Source organism: Bactrocera tryoni, chromosome 4 (assembly GCF_016617805.1).
Source record: "Bactrocera tryoni isolate S06 chromosome 4, CSIRO_BtryS06_freeze2, whole genome shotgun sequence".
Taxonomy (NCBI): Eukaryota; Metazoa; Arthropoda; class Insecta; order Diptera; family Tephritidae; genus Bactrocera; species Bactrocera tryoni.
This window is the reverse complement of record NC_052502.1, coordinates 23,010,633-23,031,756: the sequence shown is the minus strand read 5'-3', so window position 1 is coordinate 23,031,756 and position 21,124 is coordinate 23,010,633. Positions and strand designations below refer to the sequence as shown.

Here is a 21,124-nt window from a genome sequence, read left to right as displayed (position 1 = left end):
CGCTTTTTTTGCGTATAGGTACAAATGTTGTGGTTAGATCAATTGAAATGCAACATTACTATAATTGCACTTCCACAGAAAACTAGAAAAATAATATGCAGCAGAGCGATCAGTCGTGTCATATTCAAAGTAAATAGAAATAATAAATTATAGAATAAAATTTTATATATACATACAAACATAATTCAACGAAATGCATAAACGAAAAAATTATACTTTATAACTTCAACTATTCTTCGGTTGAAACTGTTCACTGCCCTGCCTTCACGAGTTGCAAATTGCAAATCGATTTCCCAACATCCCTTCATCACTATGACAGTACCCTCATAAAATTCGTGTTCCAGCGGCAACTAACTACTGCATTTAGATAAAAACCTCAACATTTTCATCATCATCAACTTTATTTTCAGATATGTATGTCGATATATGTATGTTCGAATAATCGCCAACAGCGTTAGTCGCCTTATCAGCATCACATTGTTCACCAGAGGGAATTAAATACGATATAATAAATAATTGCCCGACAGGCCACCTTCATATACCATATTATTACTCATCTTGTACAAAATATACATTGCACTTGCACTTAATCCACGACATTGCTGCAACAGAGTTCTTGGTGACAGTGCAATAACAGTTTGGCTGCCTGGAAACTGACAACTTTGCTTCAACTCAACGTCCTTTGCCTAGCTGTCTTCTTCTGGTGGCGCACAAAGCTTGCATTTTATTTTAGCTATATACCTATTTATACTAAATGCAGTTAATGCTTGGTATACAGATCTGAATATATATGCATATATTATACACACTTTCGGTGTACATATGTATATATGCACATATATTTTTGCTATCTTTCAATTCTTCTGTGCTATTTGAACTCCCACCGATATGTAAGCTTAGATATTTTCAAAACTCCCACACATTTGTGTGGCTGCAATGCAATATGTGCATGCACTTGTGGCTGCCATGAGTTTGGCTGGCTGTTTGCCTATCGTCACTTCATCACTGTCAACTTCAACACGAGCATCGGCGCCGGCACCTTAATTATAAATATGGACACATGCATATAAGAGTATATGTACTTGCATAGATGTCTATTTATACATGTGAATGTTGCTCAGCTTCCATTGAAATGTACATATATGTATGTATGTATATTGTATTTACTTATGTATTTGTATATGTGCAAAATCCTATGTAAAATGTAAATTTATTGTTTTATTGCTCGTACTGCAAGTAAATTTTATGTTATATGCTTGAATACTTGCATTTAGAATACATAATTCGTATGTGTATGCGAATAATTCGTTATTGATGCTATAAGATTCTATTGCAAAGCCATTTTTCATTTTGCTGGTTCATCTCTGTCGTTATCTATTCATATGATTATGTATGTACGGAGATACCACTTATGTCAGAAATAGATATTGAAGCTATAATACCCTTCTCAAATAAAAAACTAACCAACTTATATTTGATCGATCAGTTTATAGTATATCAGCTTTCCATATAAGGACTTGATTTTGATAGTTAACTTTATATGTCATCTATATGCTATTGTAGTCCGATGTCGGCGGTTCTGACAAATGAGTAAATTCTTGGGAAAACGACGTATGCAAAAATCCAGTTTGATTTCTCAAATCTGAAGGCATGACTAAATGGACTCAGCTCGTCACATTTACATATACATACATACATACATATGTATATACTGGATCGTTCACTAAGTAATTTCGTTTGATTTTATTGATTTTTTTTGTAGCCAAATTCACATTTTACCGTTATACACTTTAACTTGTTTGTAAAAAATTTGTTTACGATGTTTGGAATAGTTTTTGTTTGGTGCCCTATCGAAGTTGGAAGAAGGATCAACATTTTCGGTAGATTTTACTGTTTTACTGTCAAAAGGGTAAAATTATAGTTTAAGCTAGGCGAAAATTATGTGATGTGTATGGAGAAGATGTGTTGAAGGTGGAAGGCCTCTTGAAGCCGATGTGGATAATGCGAATAAAGTCCTTGGTCGATACAAATCGTCGATAACAACTCGAGAGGTTGATCAAAAAATCGTTTTTAAATTCCGCAAAAAACGTAATTACTTACACACGAACCAATATATTTTATAGGGTCTCCGACTTTCTTCTGCAATCTTCATTGCAAACTTTTAATGTCACGAAGTGTGGCAGAAACTCTTCGCAAATAAAAAAGTCGAAATATTCATAAGATAGGGTGGAGTTTTAGAGTACAAAAATGTATCATTAAAATCATATGTCAATACATTTTTATTAATTTCATATTTTTTTTATATTCTATTTCTCAAAAATATAGAGCACGATGATTCGTGGTGCTAAAGCTGATGCGAAGCCCCGAGGCCGTATGACAGCGTACGCTTACTTTGTACAAACATGCCGAGAGGAGCACAAGAAGAAGCATCCCGATGAGACAGTCATCTTTGCCGAATTCTCCCGAAAGTGCGCTGAGCGATGGAAGGTAAGTTTGCTTAAATTTTCTCTAAAAAAAATTACTAAAGCCACCTTGTGTTAATTTGGAAAATTAAGTCATCGAAGAAACGATAAATATAAACAAAATTTGAACGTTATATACATATGTATCTTACTACTTCAGATTTAGCGGCGTATGTTCTTTAAAATATTGACTCTTGTTTTTTAGGCAAATTTTGGTCTGGTTTTTAATTTGAGGAACTTTTTTCTAAGAAGTCGAATCAATTTATCGGTTTCGGTGTTACCGACTGATCCTAATCTCTTTTAAACAGAAAACTAATTAGAAAAAGTTTGCAAAGGTCACTCATGACCAATACAGTTTAAGTTAGTTTAAAAGAAATCGGCTATAATCGATCAATAATGATCTAAACTTTAAATGTATTGATTTTCATAGAAAATATGATCTTAAAGACACTTTAATCAATACATCGCTTATTTATATAATTATGTGTATATATATTGCCATGTTTTACCAAAAATGTGGACGACTACGAAGTATAATACTTGCCAAAAGTTTTAAAGTGCATGGTTATTAGCACCATAATTCAATTATTATTAATTGTGCCTACTCCAACAAGAACAAAAATGTTTCTTTTGTCAATCCTAGCAGATATGGGCGCCTGTCTCCACTTAACTTTGTTATTTAAGTACTTACGCTTTCATCAATAAAAATAAGTAAAAAGATTTGATGAAAAACGCCAAACAATGGCTGAAAGCGAAAGCTACAGCGGCGCTCACTTTGCTTTAAGATGTCCTTGCCAACACTTTTTTATGATTCTTGAATTCTTTTATATATTTTTTATTGTTGTTATACATTACTTTACTCTGTATTATATATACACACACACTCACCGCTGTGTATTTTATTTAAATTGTTTGTCAGCTTTTATACATTCATACATACTTTTATGTATATTTGTATGAAAAGTCTGTGCGAAAAATAATGCAAAAAGGTATTGAAAGAACGAAAGGAGTCGAGGGTGTCGAGTGTGTATTTATATATGTACATGCTTTCCCCTCATAAACAAAAACGATTATAGTGCGTTCACCGAGCGGCGACCGGTGAAAGAAAACGGCATGAGAGGTGTTTTTAAAAAAATATATTAAAGTGGCTGCCGGCAGCAATGCAACAAAAACAAAAATGAATATAGAAAGAAAGGATGAATTGGTCCTTAAGTTGACTGAACAAAATAAAGTGAAAGAAAAACAAAAACTGAAAGAAGAATTGCTGAAAGGGTAATATAAAAAAGAATACTGGGAGGACCCTGAAAGTCAAAAGGGCTTTGGCAGGGGATCAGGGTGATCGGCGATGACGATTCGAGGCAGCAGAAGAGCTTTTAAAAATATTCTTGGTATACTAATATACACAATACATACATATATACATACACATTCGCTTACTTGTGTGTGCAGGTGCATGTAAAATTATTTCGTGTGGAAGCAGGCGGCAACGCTTGGAAAACATGAATTCATTTAATGACGGAAATGCAATTCTGTAGATGACCCCTCACTTTTATTGCGCTCCTCTTATCCAGATGGTTCACACACTCTACACACATACTATATGAGAGTGTGTTGTTGACCGTCTGCAACGTAACCATTTGCCATTCAACATCAACGTCCTGCTGCATTTGAAAACTGCTGAAGTGTAGACTCCTCGGTATGTAAGAAGGACGATGACAACATCCATACATATTGCATGCATAGCAAAATTTTATAAAGCCTAAAGGAAGAACCGGGGAAGAATAGGTGTAGCTGTCGGGTTCGCCTGTAGTTTGCAGACGATATGCCTATATTCGTATAGTTGTTTTTTGTGACCGAAGTATGTGGAAGTTCAAATAATTTTTGGTTTGGCGGGAGGTTACGTAAGAGTGTGGTTATTGGAAGTAAAAAATGTATATTAGCGACTTATTGTATTGCAACCTAAATTTATAATATTCTGATTTGCATTTTGGTCCATATATACTGTGTGTTTTTAACTTGAACATGTAGCGTCCGAGACCCTACAAAGTATATACATATGTATGTATGTATATATGTATATGTATAACTGGGCAGCGTTCAGTGCTGAGTTGATTTAGTCTGTATATACAGGAACTACATATAACCGTTCTTCGGATATCGATATAAAATTTAGCCCTTTCCTCCGCAAGAAGCTGCTCGTTTGTCGGAACTACCGATATCAATCCACTATAACATATATATAGCTCACATACGAACTAAATGCCCTTTTTTACAACATATCTTCACGAAATTTGTCATACAATATTGTCTTAGGCAACACTACAAGCTTCGAAGAAACCGATCAGATCGAATAGCATCAAGCTGCCATTCAAACTAACCTTCAAAATGAAGATAAATATCTTTTTATACTCTCTAAATGTTATAAGAAATACTCATGAGAATGTTACTATACGTTCGGTGTAGCCGAGTTTAACGTTTTTTCTTGTTTTTTCACCCGTAAAGAAGGCATGAACTCCAAAATTTTTAATACGAAGTTTTTGAACGAATATACAATTGGAAGCTGGCAGAACATATTGTTTAACAATATTGAAGATACTAATTGTGTTCTCGGGTCGTTTAGATTAATTTGATTCGAATTTCTTTAGAAATGTCCTATTGAAATAATAAATTGAATTAATCCGTTCTGAAGACAGATAAATCGGCGTAGCAGAACTGATATATTTATAAACATACATACATATTCATATATTTAATTACTTGTTTTTTTTTTATGATTCCGTTTGCGATGCTGTGATTCGTAATTTATATATGCAATTTTAGATGTTAAAGCAATTGAACTCTAGTAGTAAAATTGCTTATTTTTTAATTCAAAAGCATAAACGTAACATATCTAAGATATAGAGAGACAAATCTGCAGGATTCTGATAGCGTTGCTTTTACTAATGGCAATCAGTAATCTTAAAGTTGTGCCATCCATATAGATTAATTTTTGTGTCAAATTGCTTGCCGGATTTTATACATAAATACCCACGTACGAATAGTGTAGCATATATCGATATATGTATGTATTTTGTTTTTGTTCGTGTGTGTGAATGTTGTATTTTAAGGGTGGCTTTAACAACACATCACCAACGCTGTCGTCATCACAATCTGGCTTACACAAAAATCAATGCCAGAATGTTATTTTTCCACCCATTCTTCCACCACATTAAATATTTCTCTTAGTTTTGCCTTTCTCTCTTTTTACTTTACTACTCACTTATTATTTTAAAATTCTGCGCAATGGCATATGCTCTGTCCACCATCTTCTCCGTCATTGAGGCGACAGCGAGAGGAAGTTTGCCACTCAAAAATCCAGCAGTAACTAAGTCCTGCCCTTGTACCATATATACATACATATATACATATAATATATATGTATGTACATATACCTGGGGTTTTTGCTGAGTTTAGGTATGTTAGGTATAAGTATATGCTATATAAAGTAATTGCGTCGTTTTCAGATTGCACGTAGTCCAATGGATCAAAGACTGTTAACCCTATGGTTTGGAAATCCTTTGCGTTTAAAAAAAGTAAACTTATATTTGAATATGTTTTTAAATCACGGCTTCTGGTTTTGAAATTTCTGCTATGTAAAATACATATTCTAAACTTATGTTCCGATTTTACAAATTTTCTATTTTTTTTAAATTTTTTTTAAATTTTTTTCAAATTAATTTTTTTTAATTACATATTTCTTAAAAACTGATGGAGGTCCAAAATAATGTCCGCTTAAGCTTTAAGGTTTTATACATTTAATCTACTCTTCTAAAATATAAGAATATTTTCTGGCGATACCGAGAACAAATAAGAATAATATTGTTTTGAAAATTCGGAATAATTTTTATAAAGACTATACTTATATAAAAATATATTATATTTCAACCAACCAACTCCATTGACAGGTATGACAGTTAGTCTGAAAGGATTCGTTTGAATTTGATGTTGTTAACAACATCATCAGACAGTGTCACATTTCATAAAAACATAAAAAGTTTATTCATACACATGAAGGTTAATTCTGCTAGAACTTGATATCAAGGGAAATACATGTAGGCATACATAATACCATACATATTTGTTTGTGTGGCATTGTCTTTTTTTCACTTCAGCACTTTGCTTCATAGTCCGGTCAACTTCAAACGTCTAAGGTGAAAAGTGGGTGGATTGGGTGCCGGGTAGATTGCTTAAGTCCACTATATACTACATAAGTACATATTTATATCTAGGTATTTTGTATATATGTATGGATGTATGTAAAACTGCACATAGCATTTTCAGGGGTCGCTCTGTTGAGTGCTGTCAGCTGGGATTGCCACTGCGAGTGGTGGAAATTATGGGCTGGGTTTTTGGCTGGCTCTGTTGGTTTGTGTCGTTGTTCGTGGCTTATTTTATTGGCGTCGGGACGAAAGAGGAAATTTAATGGCAAATATTGTAATATGAAGCCCACAGCTTTTGGCTTTAAAACTGACAAAGAGCAGTTTTATAGCAAATTAAGAAATTAAAGCGAAATACGAACTGATTGTGATTTTAATGAACGGCTTTTAAGGAGCTGATTAATGGAAAAAGCGTAAATTATGGTTGAATTAAGAATAAAGTGACATATGCTAATATATTTGTTCCTATTACATGCGTATAAATTTTAGATACATATATGTACATATGTATGTATCTTGCAGATATACTGAAATATAAAAGTTGCTCACACGTGACATGTGCGTGCCTCTATGGCCACTGGCTTTTTCATGCGTTAATATGTTTCGTAGTGCTTCGGACAATTAATTTCCACAAATTACGCCTGCTGACCATTAGAAATACCTTTTCCATGCCACATAACCCAACAAGATAAATTGAAAGGGTGGTGAAGACAATTTATCCTTTTTAAAACAGAAAGCACATATTCCTTTATAAAACTGATGAGGCGATAGAGCGGATGTTACTAAGAACGTGCGCTGATTGTAAAACCTATAAAATTTAAGTTTGACTCCAACGACACTTGGGTGAAATGGAATAGATGATAAGAGGGCATGACTGTTGGAATAGCGTAGTAAGAAATGAACTTTGCCAAGCAAATTAAAACTTGAATGGTGGAATACTGCGGCTTTCCGTATGCTGTTCAGTATAGTAGACGTGAAGGGCCTCGATACTTACATATATACATACTTGTACATACACATATGAATCAGCTATTTGAAAATATAAGAATACTCCTTAAACAAGATAAAACGTTCGGTTGCCGTTCACAAAAACTAAAGATTCCATACAAAAACTTCATTTTGATCTGTCAGTTTCCAGCTATATGCTATAGTGGTCTGATTTGTATAATTTCTTCGGAGATTGTACCGTTGCCTTGTGCAATAAAATTTCGTGAAGATATCTCGTTAACTAAAAAGTTTCCCAAACAAGGACTGGATTTTTATTGATCAGATTGTGTTTCCTTGACTACGTTGACGTCATCGAACACTACGCCGACCAGACTTCGGTCGCAACTTACTTCAGGCACACATTGACCGCCTTTTACTTCTTCTTCTTTATAGCCGAGTTAACAACAGCGCGCCATTCGCTTCTTCTTTTCGCTACGTGGCACCAATTGAATATTCCAAGCGAAGCCAGGTCCTTCTCCACCTGGTTTTCCAACGGTTTGGAGGTCTTCCTCTTCCTCTGCTTCCCCCGGCGGGTACAGCGTCGAATACTTTCAATAGTTGGAGTGTTTTCGTCCATTCGGACAACATGACCTAGCCAGAGGAGCCGCTGTCTTTTAAATCGCTGAACTATGTCAATGTCGTCGTATGTATATCTCATACAGCTCATCGTTCCATCGAATGCGATATTCACCGTGTCCAACGCGCAAAGGACCATAAATCTTTCGCAGAACCTTTCTCTCGAAAACTCGCAACGTCGACTCATCAGTTGTTATCGTCCAAACCTCTGCAGGACGGGAATAATGAGTGACTTATACGAGTTTGGTTTTTGTACGTCGAGAGAGACCGCCATTCAAAGTGGAGGTATTAACAGCTCCACCGACTCCCTCTAAGTGAATGGCGTACTTGGTGTCATGGAGCCCCCACATGTCTCTAACAAACCCCATTCATCTAACACCCCTCTCCCTACGGTCCGACCCCATCGAATTAGCACGTTTCTTGAGCCTACTCTTATATGACTTCGATGCCAACCAACCTAGACCTTACCACCCAAGCGGGGAGTAGATAACAGTTACAACAACAATAATACTTACATGATAAGTGATCCGATCTCAACAATTTTTTTGAATATTGTAATTTTGCCTTAAGCAATAAACCATGTCAAATCTCGTGAAATATTATAGTTTTCCATACAAGGACATGATTCTGATCATTCAGTTTGTATGACAGCTATGTACATATGTATATGCTATATTGGTTCAATATAGGCGATTACGACAAATGATCAACTTCTTGGAGAGAAAATGTTAAAAATTTCAGATCTACAAATCAAAAGTGATGAGACAATAGTTGGAGTTTTCATTGATAAACTGAAAAATTAAAAATTTGATATTTGAAAAATATTATTTTTTTTAAATGTTGCTATTGTGGAACAGTTTATCAACTTGTTTGTTGTTGTAACAGTATATCAATTAAATTGTTCTTGGGGCATACTAAGAGATACATATGTATCGCTCGTGTCATTCGCCTACAGTTTTAAAATATTTTGATTTAATTTACTAAAGGAATAACTTTGGTGGTGCGCTCTCATGTAGATATTTTATACTTCTAATTATTCCATCGTTTTCCTATTTTATACTAATTATTTTGCGCATTTAATTTTTCAGACAATGGTGGATAAGGAGAAGAAGCGCTTCCATGAGATGGCCGAAAAAGATAAGGCGCGATATGAGATGGAGATGCAAAATTATGTACCGCCCAAAGGAACCGTGGTAGGACGTGGCAAGAAGAGGAAAATGATTAAGGACCCGAACGCGCCGAAAAGATCATTGTGAGTTCGTAGCTAACAATGCATTCATTAAACTTTTACAATTTACTAAACTTTCATCGTGGAATATAAAATCTAATTAAATGATATTTCTTTGAATATTTTAGATCTGCATTCTTCTGGTTTTGCAATGATGAACGTAACAAAGTTAAAGCTGCGAATCCAGAGTACGGTGTTGGCGATATAGCCAAGGAGCTCGGCCGTAAATGGTCCGATGTGGAACCAGAGGTTAAACAAAAGTACGAGTTAATGGCTGAGAAGGACAAGGCGCGCTACGAGCGGGTAAGTGTAACCATTTGCTCATCATTTAATTTGCTTTTATGGTGTAAAGCGTTTATGTAATGGATGATTCAATATAATTACTTGTATTAATAATAATATTAATAAATTGCAGGAAATGACCGAGTACAAAACTAGCGGGAAAATACCGATGTCCGCGCCTTCAATGCAAGCACAGCAGGCTGCAGCGCAGAAAGCCGCGTTACTTGCTGCAAGTTCGCAGCAGCATGAGGAGCATGGAGACGATGATGGCGACGGTGATGATGATGAAAATCAATAGATTTAAGCAAATACAAAGTAACCAAGAAAAAGTAGAAGGAGGAGCATATAAGATATAAAAAAAACAAAAGAAAAATAAACAAAAAAAGAAAGAATTAACAATTTTCCACTCAAAAATGAAAATGGAACTTATATAACGTAATATTTAAGTGAATAAAACCAGAAATATTGAATGAGACATAAAAATCAAGCAAAAAGTAACAAATATTAAAACAATAAAACAGACGAGAATTAAAAACAAAGTTATGAAATTTAACAGGGAGAAAGTACATACAACTATGTAAAATACAAAACGTATGTATGCCGCAAATGCAAAATCAAAGCTAAAAGTAGTTGTAGCTCCAGCAAGCACTATCAAGGGAATCCAAGACACAATATGCTGTACTAAAAAAGTAACAATACTTTAAATCAACACTGCTTTTAAAAATCATGGCGGCACATACAACCGAGACAAGTACGTACATCATGCATTCATTTGTTATTAAAATTCCATTAAACCATCAACCAACTGCATAAAGTTTTTTAAAAAGTGAAGACTCCAAATAAACTACTCCCCAAAACAAAAATTACTACTCATTTTGAGTGTTGGAAAGCACACAAGCAATCAACACAACAGCAAATATTACAAAAAAAAAAAAACAAAAACAACACAAAACATGACTCACCAATAATAGCTAGTTGACATCGTTTAAAGAGTAGAAATAGCGGCATCTTTGAATAATAATGGCAAACAACTCAGATACGATTATTTTATAATTAAAAATATTGTTTCGATTAATTTGATTTATTGTAACATTAGCAATAAATGTTAGGATTAAAGAGAGACACTCATAGTTTAGGGGCAAATAAGAAGAAAAATAAAGAGAAAATATAATGAAAAACTCAATATTAAAGTGGCGTATGGGCTTGACTTAAAATGCCAACGCATTAGAATTTATTATTTTATCATCGTACCGATTATTATTGGCAGTTATTATTATTATTTTTCAAAACTAGCATTTAATGTTGATATAAAACGAAATTACAAAATTAAAATAAAAACAAAAAATAGAAATACCAATTTTTCGTTCGTTTAGCGTGTATAAACAAAATACATATTTTTTATTTACCATTTCAAAATCATACAACATAAACATTTAAAGAAATGTTTAGAAAAAACTTAAGGACAACTGAAAATAAAAAATATTTTGAAATATTTTTATAAATACATAAGTGCGGTTGAATTTCTGTATGAAAACTATGTACGAGTATCTCGAATGTGAATATATTTTGAGGCGATTATTACATATATTACATACTATGTATAACTGCTAGCCACAATACATGCATATATGAATAAGCAACAGTTATATAGTTGTATACTACACTCATACAGCAGCAAAAAAATACAATAAGAAACAATATAATAAATTTATATAATGTACGATAAGATTTAGAATATACGTATGGTGAAAACCCAAAAAAACTATGCAATTTTTTTCACAAATCACTTTTGGCAATCGCTTGGGGTTTAAAAAATTTGACGAATTCTTTCAAAATTTGATTTTTCGTAACATTTTTGAAAACATGAAGACAATAGTGTTTATTTCATATTTTCCGTAATAGTATATGACCATTTTTGTGCAAACGAAAATTTAATATTTGAAAACTTATTAAATTTAATCACTACAAGTGCGTTTTATTCGCGGTATGATTACTAAAGCTTCACTCAGAATATTTTTAAATTAAACAAATACACTTTCAAATAATTTGAGTTCAAAATACCTTTTCTCTTTCCGGTAAGTTCATGGAAAAACACTTCAAAAAAATAAAAAGGGACATCTGCAGGTATCAAGATAGTGTAAATAGATTATCTAAAATTAATATTGAAACTTAAGGGAATAGTCGAAAAACATATGTATATGAACGAAAGATACAAGTTTTAATTTGCAGAGAACGGGTGGTAAACTTATTGATTAATGTTTTGCGAAAACGGAAAACACCTTTTATTTGCATTTAATTGTATGACATAAAAAACGATAAAAATTTATTTTAGGACTAATGTCTAAAATTTATGTTTGTTGCACATGTAAAAACGATATACATATAGAGTTGGGGATGTTCGGGCAAGCAAATAACAGCACGAATATTGCGACACTGTTGTTTTTCTGCAGATAGTGCAACATTTTTTGGTCGAATATGACACCTTGCCGCAGTGATTGAGAGTCGAACATCCTCTTTGCTTGCAATCATCATGTTTGAAATTCAGTTAATATATAATCATAAAGATTTAACTTTGTAGTTATATTATAACTTTTTGAAAGCAATAGAGATGAAGCCAACATTTTGGGTGTGTTCAAGCATTTATTTGTTTAAAATGTGCAGTGATGTAATTTTTTGTGCAAAATACTATACATTTCGATTATTTATGGCAACCAATTTTTTTTGTCGTCGTCAACAATATTATATAAAATGCAAAGTTAAATTCTTTCCTTATTCTCATATCTTTAAATACAAATTTTATTTTGTTTAGCTAACTATTTTTCAGAAGTATATTTCTTATGGTTATTTGCAGGAGGAGGTATTTGTTTATTGGTCATGACGACAAGAAATAAATTTAAAACGCCAAATTAAAAAAAAATAATTGACCATTCATTTATCATAATAAAATTGACAGTTTTTACTGCTTTAAATTGCCACACAGTTGCACATTTTAATAATGGTAGCTTTTACCCTAACAATGTTGTATAACTCATTTATTGCTTTCGATTTCTTTATAATCTTTTGTTGTAATTAGCACTATTGGTTTTTTTTTAATGGTACACATTTAAAATTTTTACAAAAGTCAAAATTAGTATAGTTCTTTAATTTTTTGTGATTTTCGTATTAATGCCTGCCACCGCGTTCATCTTCAGTTAGTTCGTGTACTACTCGGTATGTGCATATTACTAGTATACCGAACCTCTTGTATATATGTATGTATATAATTATACAATGCATTATACGTCGTATGTATGCATTTTTCATTCAAACCACATAAAACATAAAAAAATAACGGATAAAATTAAAAATTATGTAAAAAAATGAATATGAAATGCAAACTACTTCAGGCTCGACAGATTCCTATTAAATTTAACGGTTATAAAAAATCAAATGTCAAAGAATTGCAGTAGAGGACATACGTACATATACACTCACGTAAATTTACTACATAATGTTAGGTAATATTAGTAATAAAAACAAAAAGAACTTTAATTGAAAGTAATCACAAAAACAAGCAATGATTTTATGTACATACATATGCAGACCGATTAGGAATAATGCGACCTCAAAGTTTTGGGATTATTCATGTACATATGTACGTATACATACGCTTATTCGATTGCAGTTATTGACATATGAAGTTGTCAGTTTTTTTATGTTTTACAATTTTTTGTCGTACATTATATTATATTTATAGTTAAAACGCGTTTTCTTTATCAAGAAGGATTAAGTAAACAGTTGAATTTCGCAGCAGAGGAGAAGTCTGTGCATGGCTGCTTTATGCATTTAACTCAATTTTACTTTCGAAGATTACTAAGATGAGATTTTATTTTTATTAATCACAAGTTTTTATTAATTCATCGTAAACATATGCATATTGCCTAAGACGTACATATGTACATTCTTATATACACTCATATGTATATTTTTTATGCCTCTAAATTAGTTTTGCTCTCTCTCGAAATCCTTGGCAAATAATGAACACCAAACTTTCACTACAATAGAAAGCAATATACACATACACACATGCATATAATCAAAGTCTAAAGCGAAATTTTAACAAATTCCCAAAATGCGACTTGCACCAGATATAAAGTGAATACTTACAATAGCGCGTTGCAAAGACAGACTGAAATATCGGGGAGGGGCATGATAGGTAGTAAAGCCGAATGAGCGTCGTTTGTGGCAGTTTAGCCGACACTAATGCCTATATTTACAAACATGCATACTTAAGTGAATAACACCAACCAACAAATATTTAAAATTAATAAAATGAAAAGTAAGAAACAATAAAAAATGAAAGGCAGTAACAACCACAGTGTACACATAATGAAAAAATCTAATTTTTTAGCGTAGAAAAAAAAAAATAAATAAATAAAAATGAAAAGAAACCCATGTATTTGTAGCTTTTTCTTCCAGACCCAAGAGCGGTGTTTTTTTATTGAAACATAAAAGTATATGAAATGCTCTTATAACAATAAGTTCAACGTTAAATAAAATTATAGTTGTTAATTAAAAACAAAACAGTATGCGTGCGTTTGTGTTAGAGTAAAAAAACAAAGAATATAAAATTTGAACTTATAATTTATAGGCATACATATTGATTATTTTAGTTTCTTTTTATTACTATTTATAAGTTAAAAGCCTGTGCAAGTATAATTAATGCGGGTCAGAGTTTTTAAATTACAAAATATGCAAGAGTGTGTAAAAATAAGTTTCAAGCTACAAAAAGAAAAAAAATAAAACTAAAATGAAAATTAAAATTAAAATAAAAAATAAATTATGTTGTGCGTTGATTTTTAATAATATGTAATTTACCAGTATCTATAATAAATTAGAACATACATTTATAGCAAGTACATGCTCATGTACATATGTATGTAGTATGTATGTAACTTCGTAGTAAGTTGAGTTACATATAAAATATACAAATTAGTTATTGTGTTACGAATGTAATTATTTTTGCTTTAGTTTTCATTTATTAGCGAATAACATTTATTTTACTTCAAAATTAAACATACAATATGTATGGAAAAAAAATTTACAAATATACAAAAGGAAATTATTAATTAATTGCTTAAGTTAAGTACCGATTAAATAATAATAAATTAAATACATAGTAATGAGTAAAATTGTAAGAAAGAAAAAAGTGAATCACAATTTCCTCCCCCACATACAAAATAATTCATTTATATACATACATGCATATACATACATAATGAACCTTGCCCATGCAAATTATAAAAGAAAAGAACAAAAAAAAATAAGTAATCGCGTAAAGACACGCTTTAACACTCATAAATCCACTCTAGTATTTACTTTGAGAAGTAATTTATATAAAAGAACAGCAAACAAACTCAAACAAATAACGTAAAATTTTATGAAGTGAAAAGAAATTACAAGTTAATAGTGAAACTAAGTTTAAACTACTTATAAAAATGAAGTAATAAAAAAATTAATACAAAAAAGAAACATACAGAGCGCTTAAGGCATGACAAGCGTCGTCGAATGTTAATAACGGCAGCAATGATTATTGTCCTTTGTAAGCTAATACATAATACATACGTATACACCCACACTTATACACATGCATACACAATTTAGGCATATGTGTAAACAATTAGTTTAATTCTTACACTGTAATGTGAAATAATGAGAGTAAATGCGTAATAATTATAAATTACAACAATAATATTAAACGATAATAATACAAATGATAAAATAAAAATAATAAAAAACAACAAGAAAAATGTATTTTAAATTGAATTTATTTAAAAAATGTAAGTAACTAGATTTTTTCAGAAATGCCAAACTTTAAAATAAACTTGATTATCATTTCTTGGAAATTTTTTATAATACCTAAAACTATGTACTTACATAAATAGGGTTGCGATTTTTTTAATTAAAAAAATTGAAAATCGAAAGTTGAGTCCCAAATCCAAGAAATTTAAATTTTTAGTTTTTAATTTAATAGTAAAAATTTAAAATTAACTGGTATTTGAACTTTAAATGAGAATTCGGTAATTTTTTTAATTCATTGTTTGCAAACTCTGTATATAACTTCATTGATTATCGCTCAAATTTTGGTCACCTTGCAATTTGTTCATTTATTTCATTTTTCGCTCAGTCTGGACAGGAAATGGAAAGAGGGGATATTGGATCTTTCCTCCTTTCGATATTTCCTCTGATTTGGCAACGCTTTTGTAATCGATCGACTTTTATCGATCTACTTCGCATCATCAGCTGTTCATTAGCCTGTTTGATATTTGTTTTTGTTTTTCGCACAATATTTTTTGTTTTGCTTGTTTTGTTGTGGCAAAATGTTGCTCGTGAAATTGTTTTTTATGGTATTATTTACCGAGAACATATAAGAAATTTCAGTTTAACATTTTCATACCCAAGTTGTGGGGATTAACTATTACGATAAATACAAGGACATCGTATAACGAAAAAAATTCATAGCTATCAGTCTGCGCAGGCGTTTAACAAATGAATTTGATTACCTGCGAACTGCAATAGGCTTGGAATGTTTAATTTTCAATATATTAGTAGTAATGGCGTCAACGAATAACATTTCTACCCTTTTGGAATGGATGAAGTACACTCACAGTCGGTGCATACTAAAAAGCACTTTGCCACAATGCATGGAAACGGAGGCAGATGGTACCTTCGGGGATGAGGTTGATACTGAAGCAAGCAAGCGGATGAATGAAACAATTTCGTACTTAGAGATAGGCATGACAGTTATTTCCATATTAATACGCGCAATTGCTGTGTTACTTAATATCAAATTGGCTGTGGACTATTATCAGCAAGGAGAACAAAGTTATTGCATTTGGACAGTGGTATGCATGGTGGTGCCAATGTGTGTCACTGCGCTAATATATGCTACAATGTACGTTAAATAATTGCAAGCTATTACTATTACTTTAAAGTTTTGAAATCTGATGTACAATGTTCATAAGGAAGGTATAAAAAAACTTGTAACTTCGCCAATTTCGCTGCGATCGAAAATTGAAATTAGTCATAACATTCTTCAGATATGCATTCATTTAGAGCAAACAAAAAATTCGTAAAAAAAATTACATCAATACTTCCCCCTTAAATAACTTTTAACACCGGTATTACAAATATTATTTGAAATTCTAATTAGCTATGAATTTTAAAATATTTTTAGGTGTTATCAAGATAAAAAATTTGACGGCGGATTCAAGAAGGCAACGAAAACGGCATTACTGGTTATAGTGGCTTCACTTTTTCTTAGGTTAAAGAATATATAAAAATATTATATTGCCATTTACCAATGTTTTTTTAGATACTGGAATACGCTTATTTATTCCTTAAAATGTAAACGTGCGGAACTGCAAGGAGATCGAGATGAGCAATCAGAGTAGGCAACACAGCAATGCTATTACTAATTATTTCATTATACCTACATATGAGTATCATTATTTACAGTTATTACAATCGCACTACGAAAGAAGAAAGCGACATTGCTTTGATTCGTTTGTTTGAGTGTTTCATGGAAACGGCTCCACAAAAAATATTGCAAATATCAATAATACTAATGCAAGAAAATCAAATCACAGGTACGTCTAATTACTTAAATAATTAAAACCACAAAAAAATTAAGTTTTATAATGCTTAAACTCAAATTAGCTGGTAACAGTAAATTTATTTATATTGAGCTTTGTAAATACGCTTTTGGAACAGTTTTTTTTCAGTAAATAAAATATGTCTTTTTTGCAAACAATGATATGGAACCGAAAGTGTGATTAATAGGTTTTATTGGAAACAAGAACACATGTTAACTTCGATAGCATGGAAGATACCCCTCATAAAAAGAAGTTTCCATAAAAAAACTTTGTTTAGATTATTATTTATTTAGACAATAATCCATATCAAAGTTCGTGAAAATATCTCGTCAAATAAAAAAGTTTTCCGTACAAGAAGAAGTATTTGGATCGCTCTGGTTGTATGGCAACTACATACATATGTATGTGCTTTAGTGGTCCGATCTGAACAATTTTTCGGAGATTGCACCGTTGCAATTCCAAATTTCCGGAATTCATCTTGCTAAATAATAAAGTTTTTCATACAAGAATATGATTTTGATCGTTCAGTTTTTATGGCAGCTAAATGCTATAGTGATCCAATGATGGTTCGTGGAGAAAAGGACATGTGCCAAATTTTAGATCGATCTCTCAAAAACAGAGAGACTAGTACGACTGAAAATAGTAGAACAATTTACAGTTTTTTAATTTATAATAAATGTATATTCTAGTAGACTGAAGTCAGTATTACGATATTGCAAATCTTATATTTTTACCATTGCCTACAAAACATCATTTAAATTGATATCGGAATCTGAGAAACTCGCCATTGTTTCGTACTTTTTTGTTCAATAAAAAATATAGAACTTTTTTATACTTTATTTTAACAGCTACACAAATACTTAGTGTGCTGCTTTATCTTTCGAGCGTACCATGGACGTTATTCAGTTATAATCGATGCATACGTGCCGCGCAACCAAATAAAAACAAGTTAAGCTATTGGAATATGGCGCCACATCTCTGTTGGCACTTTTGTATTTCACGTAAGTAAAATTAAACATAAATTAAATAAAAAAATGATAAAAGGAAAAATACTTTATTTTGACTTTTTTAGTATCGCGCATCTTTTGTATGGCTTTTGTGGCTGTGCTTTTTCCCGTCTGGACAATAGTTGCTTGCGTTCTGCACGCCGTCATATTGGGATTCGTCACATACATAGTGGAACGTCCGGAATTCACCAGCATTATTTCTATTAATAATTTTCTCTTTTGCATCGCATTAGGTTTCATTTACATATTCATTTACATTCCAGTCAAGGAGGCACCAACGAGATACAAATATGCGTTGTACTATCTAATTTGTTCGATAGAAAATATCATATGTGTGGGCTTATTCATATATTATCCACCAAATAATCTTTTAGAATCTATTAGTCTTTTCTACACAATTTGTGTTTTGGCCATTGTCTTTTATTACGTCGGCATTTGTTGTATGCTCATTTACTACGTAAATTATCATCCAAATGTAAATACAAAAAGAAACAAAAATACCAATGGTTGAAATATTTAGTTGCAAATGAGCATTTATAAATATAATCAAGTATTAAAGTACATTCTCAAATATATTTACATATAAGTATATAGTAAGTTGACAAAAGCTTTATTATGAAGAAAAAATCTCTCCAACTGATATTCTACTTGCATCTACCGGTTAATGACAATTTATTCATAAAGAGTTTAATAAAATAAAAAAAAATATATTTATATAAATTAAAATAAGACTTTTGTAAAGAAAATTATGTTTGCTCGCATGCATATATTAATTTAAAAAAATAGAAATTTTCATTATCTTCGTATACATTAGTATATTCTGAATTATTTCCATATATTTATACCGCAAAATTTGAGCATAAACTAAACAAGCTAAAATTAACATAAAATATTTTAAATAAATATTCAATAGTATATGAATGTTCTTAATACAAAATATATTAGTCTCAAATACCTATGTACATTCAAATAAGTTGTTAACGTATGATATCAAATTAGTTAATACGCCTTCAATAAACGATTACAGTAACCAATAGTATGGCGATTTCTTTTCAATTTCGAATATTCGTATTTGAAGGAAATCATTTTATTTATTCATTTTTGACGTACACCATATTTACTACTTCGCGTGTGCTTCCGTAAATGAAATATATACATATGTATGTATATGAGTGAGCAGTTGAATTTTAACAAAACAAGCATTCTAGTTTTAGAATATGAAAAAACCACTAAAACTTTAAATTTTTTAGAAGCTGAAAAAATACTCTAAGGATCACAAACTTCTATTTTCATAATATAGGGACAAACGTGTGTCAGCTTACATGTATTTAACGATTGCATAAAGTTTATGCCATAAACAAACACGTATATCAATCAACTTCTTATATGCATGTACTTAGAAACATTTATAATTATAACGCGTTAGTATATTTTCATTATAATATATTTATGTGTTTTTACTCAATACCATTTCAAATAGTTAACAATTCAGTTGTGATCTCGTAAATAGTAAAAATATTGCAATTTATTGCAAATTGATGCAAAGACACAAAGCAGTCGTTTTACAAGCGTGTTTTAGTATGATAATAGTGGCTCGCTAGAATTATCACTTGTCTGCTCCAGCACTGCTTCCAACAACATTGGGCTCCTGTTTGTCTTGCGGTTGTTGCGTGCTTAAAGCACTTTCTTGTTCATTGACAACAGATTGTTGTTTAAGTTCCAGTTTGGGTAATGCACTCTGTTGTTGCTGCTCCAATTTTCGTTTCTTCTTTGCCTGAATATCAGCTAAAGTTTGTTCAATCGAACGCATATCCTTTTTGTTTTTGCTGGGCACGAAACCATAACTCAGGTTAGTTTCTGTTTTACGTGCAGCCTCTAAGGCTGCATCTTGCCCAATAAGATGAGCGTACTTATCTTTATAGTTGGTCGTTGGTTTAATGTCACACTCTGTGGTAGGTGGTAGTAGGGTGGAAGCACGTGCCAGTCTTTTTTGTTCACTTTCCAATTCGCGTTGCTGTTTTCGCTTTTCAGCATATTCTTTGGCAATTTCTTCATTCCAACCGTCACCGTTGCGCCGAGCTGCTATTTCATCTTCCGATGGTGCATTTTCTTTTTTATAAACAACTGAATGACGGTCGATATCTTCGCGACCAAAACTCATTGCTATAAAGCCACCGAATTCTGCTACCTCATGAATAATGGCACGGTGCACTTTATCCAGCGGTTGAAACTCAATATGAGGGCGATCGTCCTTGGCAAATCGTCCGATACGATCCTCTACATATTTGCGAAATCGATTTAGTTCTTCTTTCTGTTTGTTTTTAATTCGTTCAGCAAGCTCTTTTTGTTTTTTGATCATTTTTTTCTGTTGCTCTGTGGCTGCGGGAGGTTTTTCCATTGAATTGAGTATTGAATTCAGCAAATCCATGGCGGGTTTTAGCGGCAGAGTATTTTAGTAAAATAAATAAAACTATTTTATTTGTGTTGCGCTGTACTATGCGCAATTTTAGACGTATTAATAGGTTTTTCCTATTTGTTTTTTTTTTTTTATTGTCCAACTTCGCCCAGCTGCTGCTTTGAATTTTTCTCATTCGTTGTTTTTTTTTTCTGTTCTTTCTATCAAGTGCGTGTGGTTCCGACAGCTGTTCGGTTGAGATGGTAAAAGAAAATGATTTATATAATAATCGATTTATTTTCTATTATCGATTAGCTTTAATCTCTAGGAAAGATTATCGGTTAAGATTAGGAAGTG

The 21,124-nt window shown here is 31.9% G+C and overlaps 3 protein-coding genes across 4 annotated transcripts in view; 2 read left to right on the top strand and 1 right to left on the bottom strand.

The window, feature by feature from the left end:
* LOC120774126 (high mobility group protein DSP1) overlaps positions 1–13,818 on the top strand; it is a 56,036-nt gene extending 42,218 nt beyond the window's left edge. For both annotated transcript variants that reach the window (XM_040103497.1, XM_040103498.1), the window contains exons 3-6: positions 2,326–2,487; positions 9,310–9,473; positions 9,578–9,752; positions 9,865–13,818. In XM_040103497.1, coding sequence (XP_039959431.1) covers positions 2,326–2,487; positions 9,310–9,473; positions 9,578–9,752; positions 9,865–10,029 — 666 coding nt within the window. In that variant the 3' untranslated portion in view covers positions 10,030–13,818. The remainder of the gene's footprint in view (positions 1–2,325; positions 2,488–9,309; positions 9,474–9,577; positions 9,753–9,864) is intronic.
* Positions 13,819–16,041: 2,223 nt separating this feature from the next.
* Positions 16,042–19,411, top strand: LOC120774875 (XK-related protein 6). Its single transcript, XM_040104728.1, has 6 exons — positions 16,042–16,665; positions 16,948–17,034; positions 17,086–17,160; positions 17,229–17,359; positions 18,214–18,366; positions 18,438–19,411. Exons 1-6 carry the CDS (start codon positions 16,325–16,327, stop codon positions 18,881–18,883), a joined length of 1,233 nt encoding a protein of 410 aa, XP_039960662.1. The 5' UTR covers positions 16,042–16,324; the 3' UTR covers positions 18,884–19,411.
* Positions 19,412–19,740: 329 nt separating this feature from the next.
* LOC120774876 (sperm-associated antigen 7) lies at positions 19,741–20,996 on the bottom strand. The gene has a single exon (XM_040104729.1). It carries the CDS (start codon positions 20,798–20,800, stop codon positions 19,979–19,981), a length of 822 nt encoding a protein of 273 aa, XP_039960663.1. The 5' UTR covers positions 20,801–20,996; the 3' UTR covers positions 19,741–19,978.
* Between the last annotated feature and the right edge of the window lie 128 nt (positions 20,997–21,124).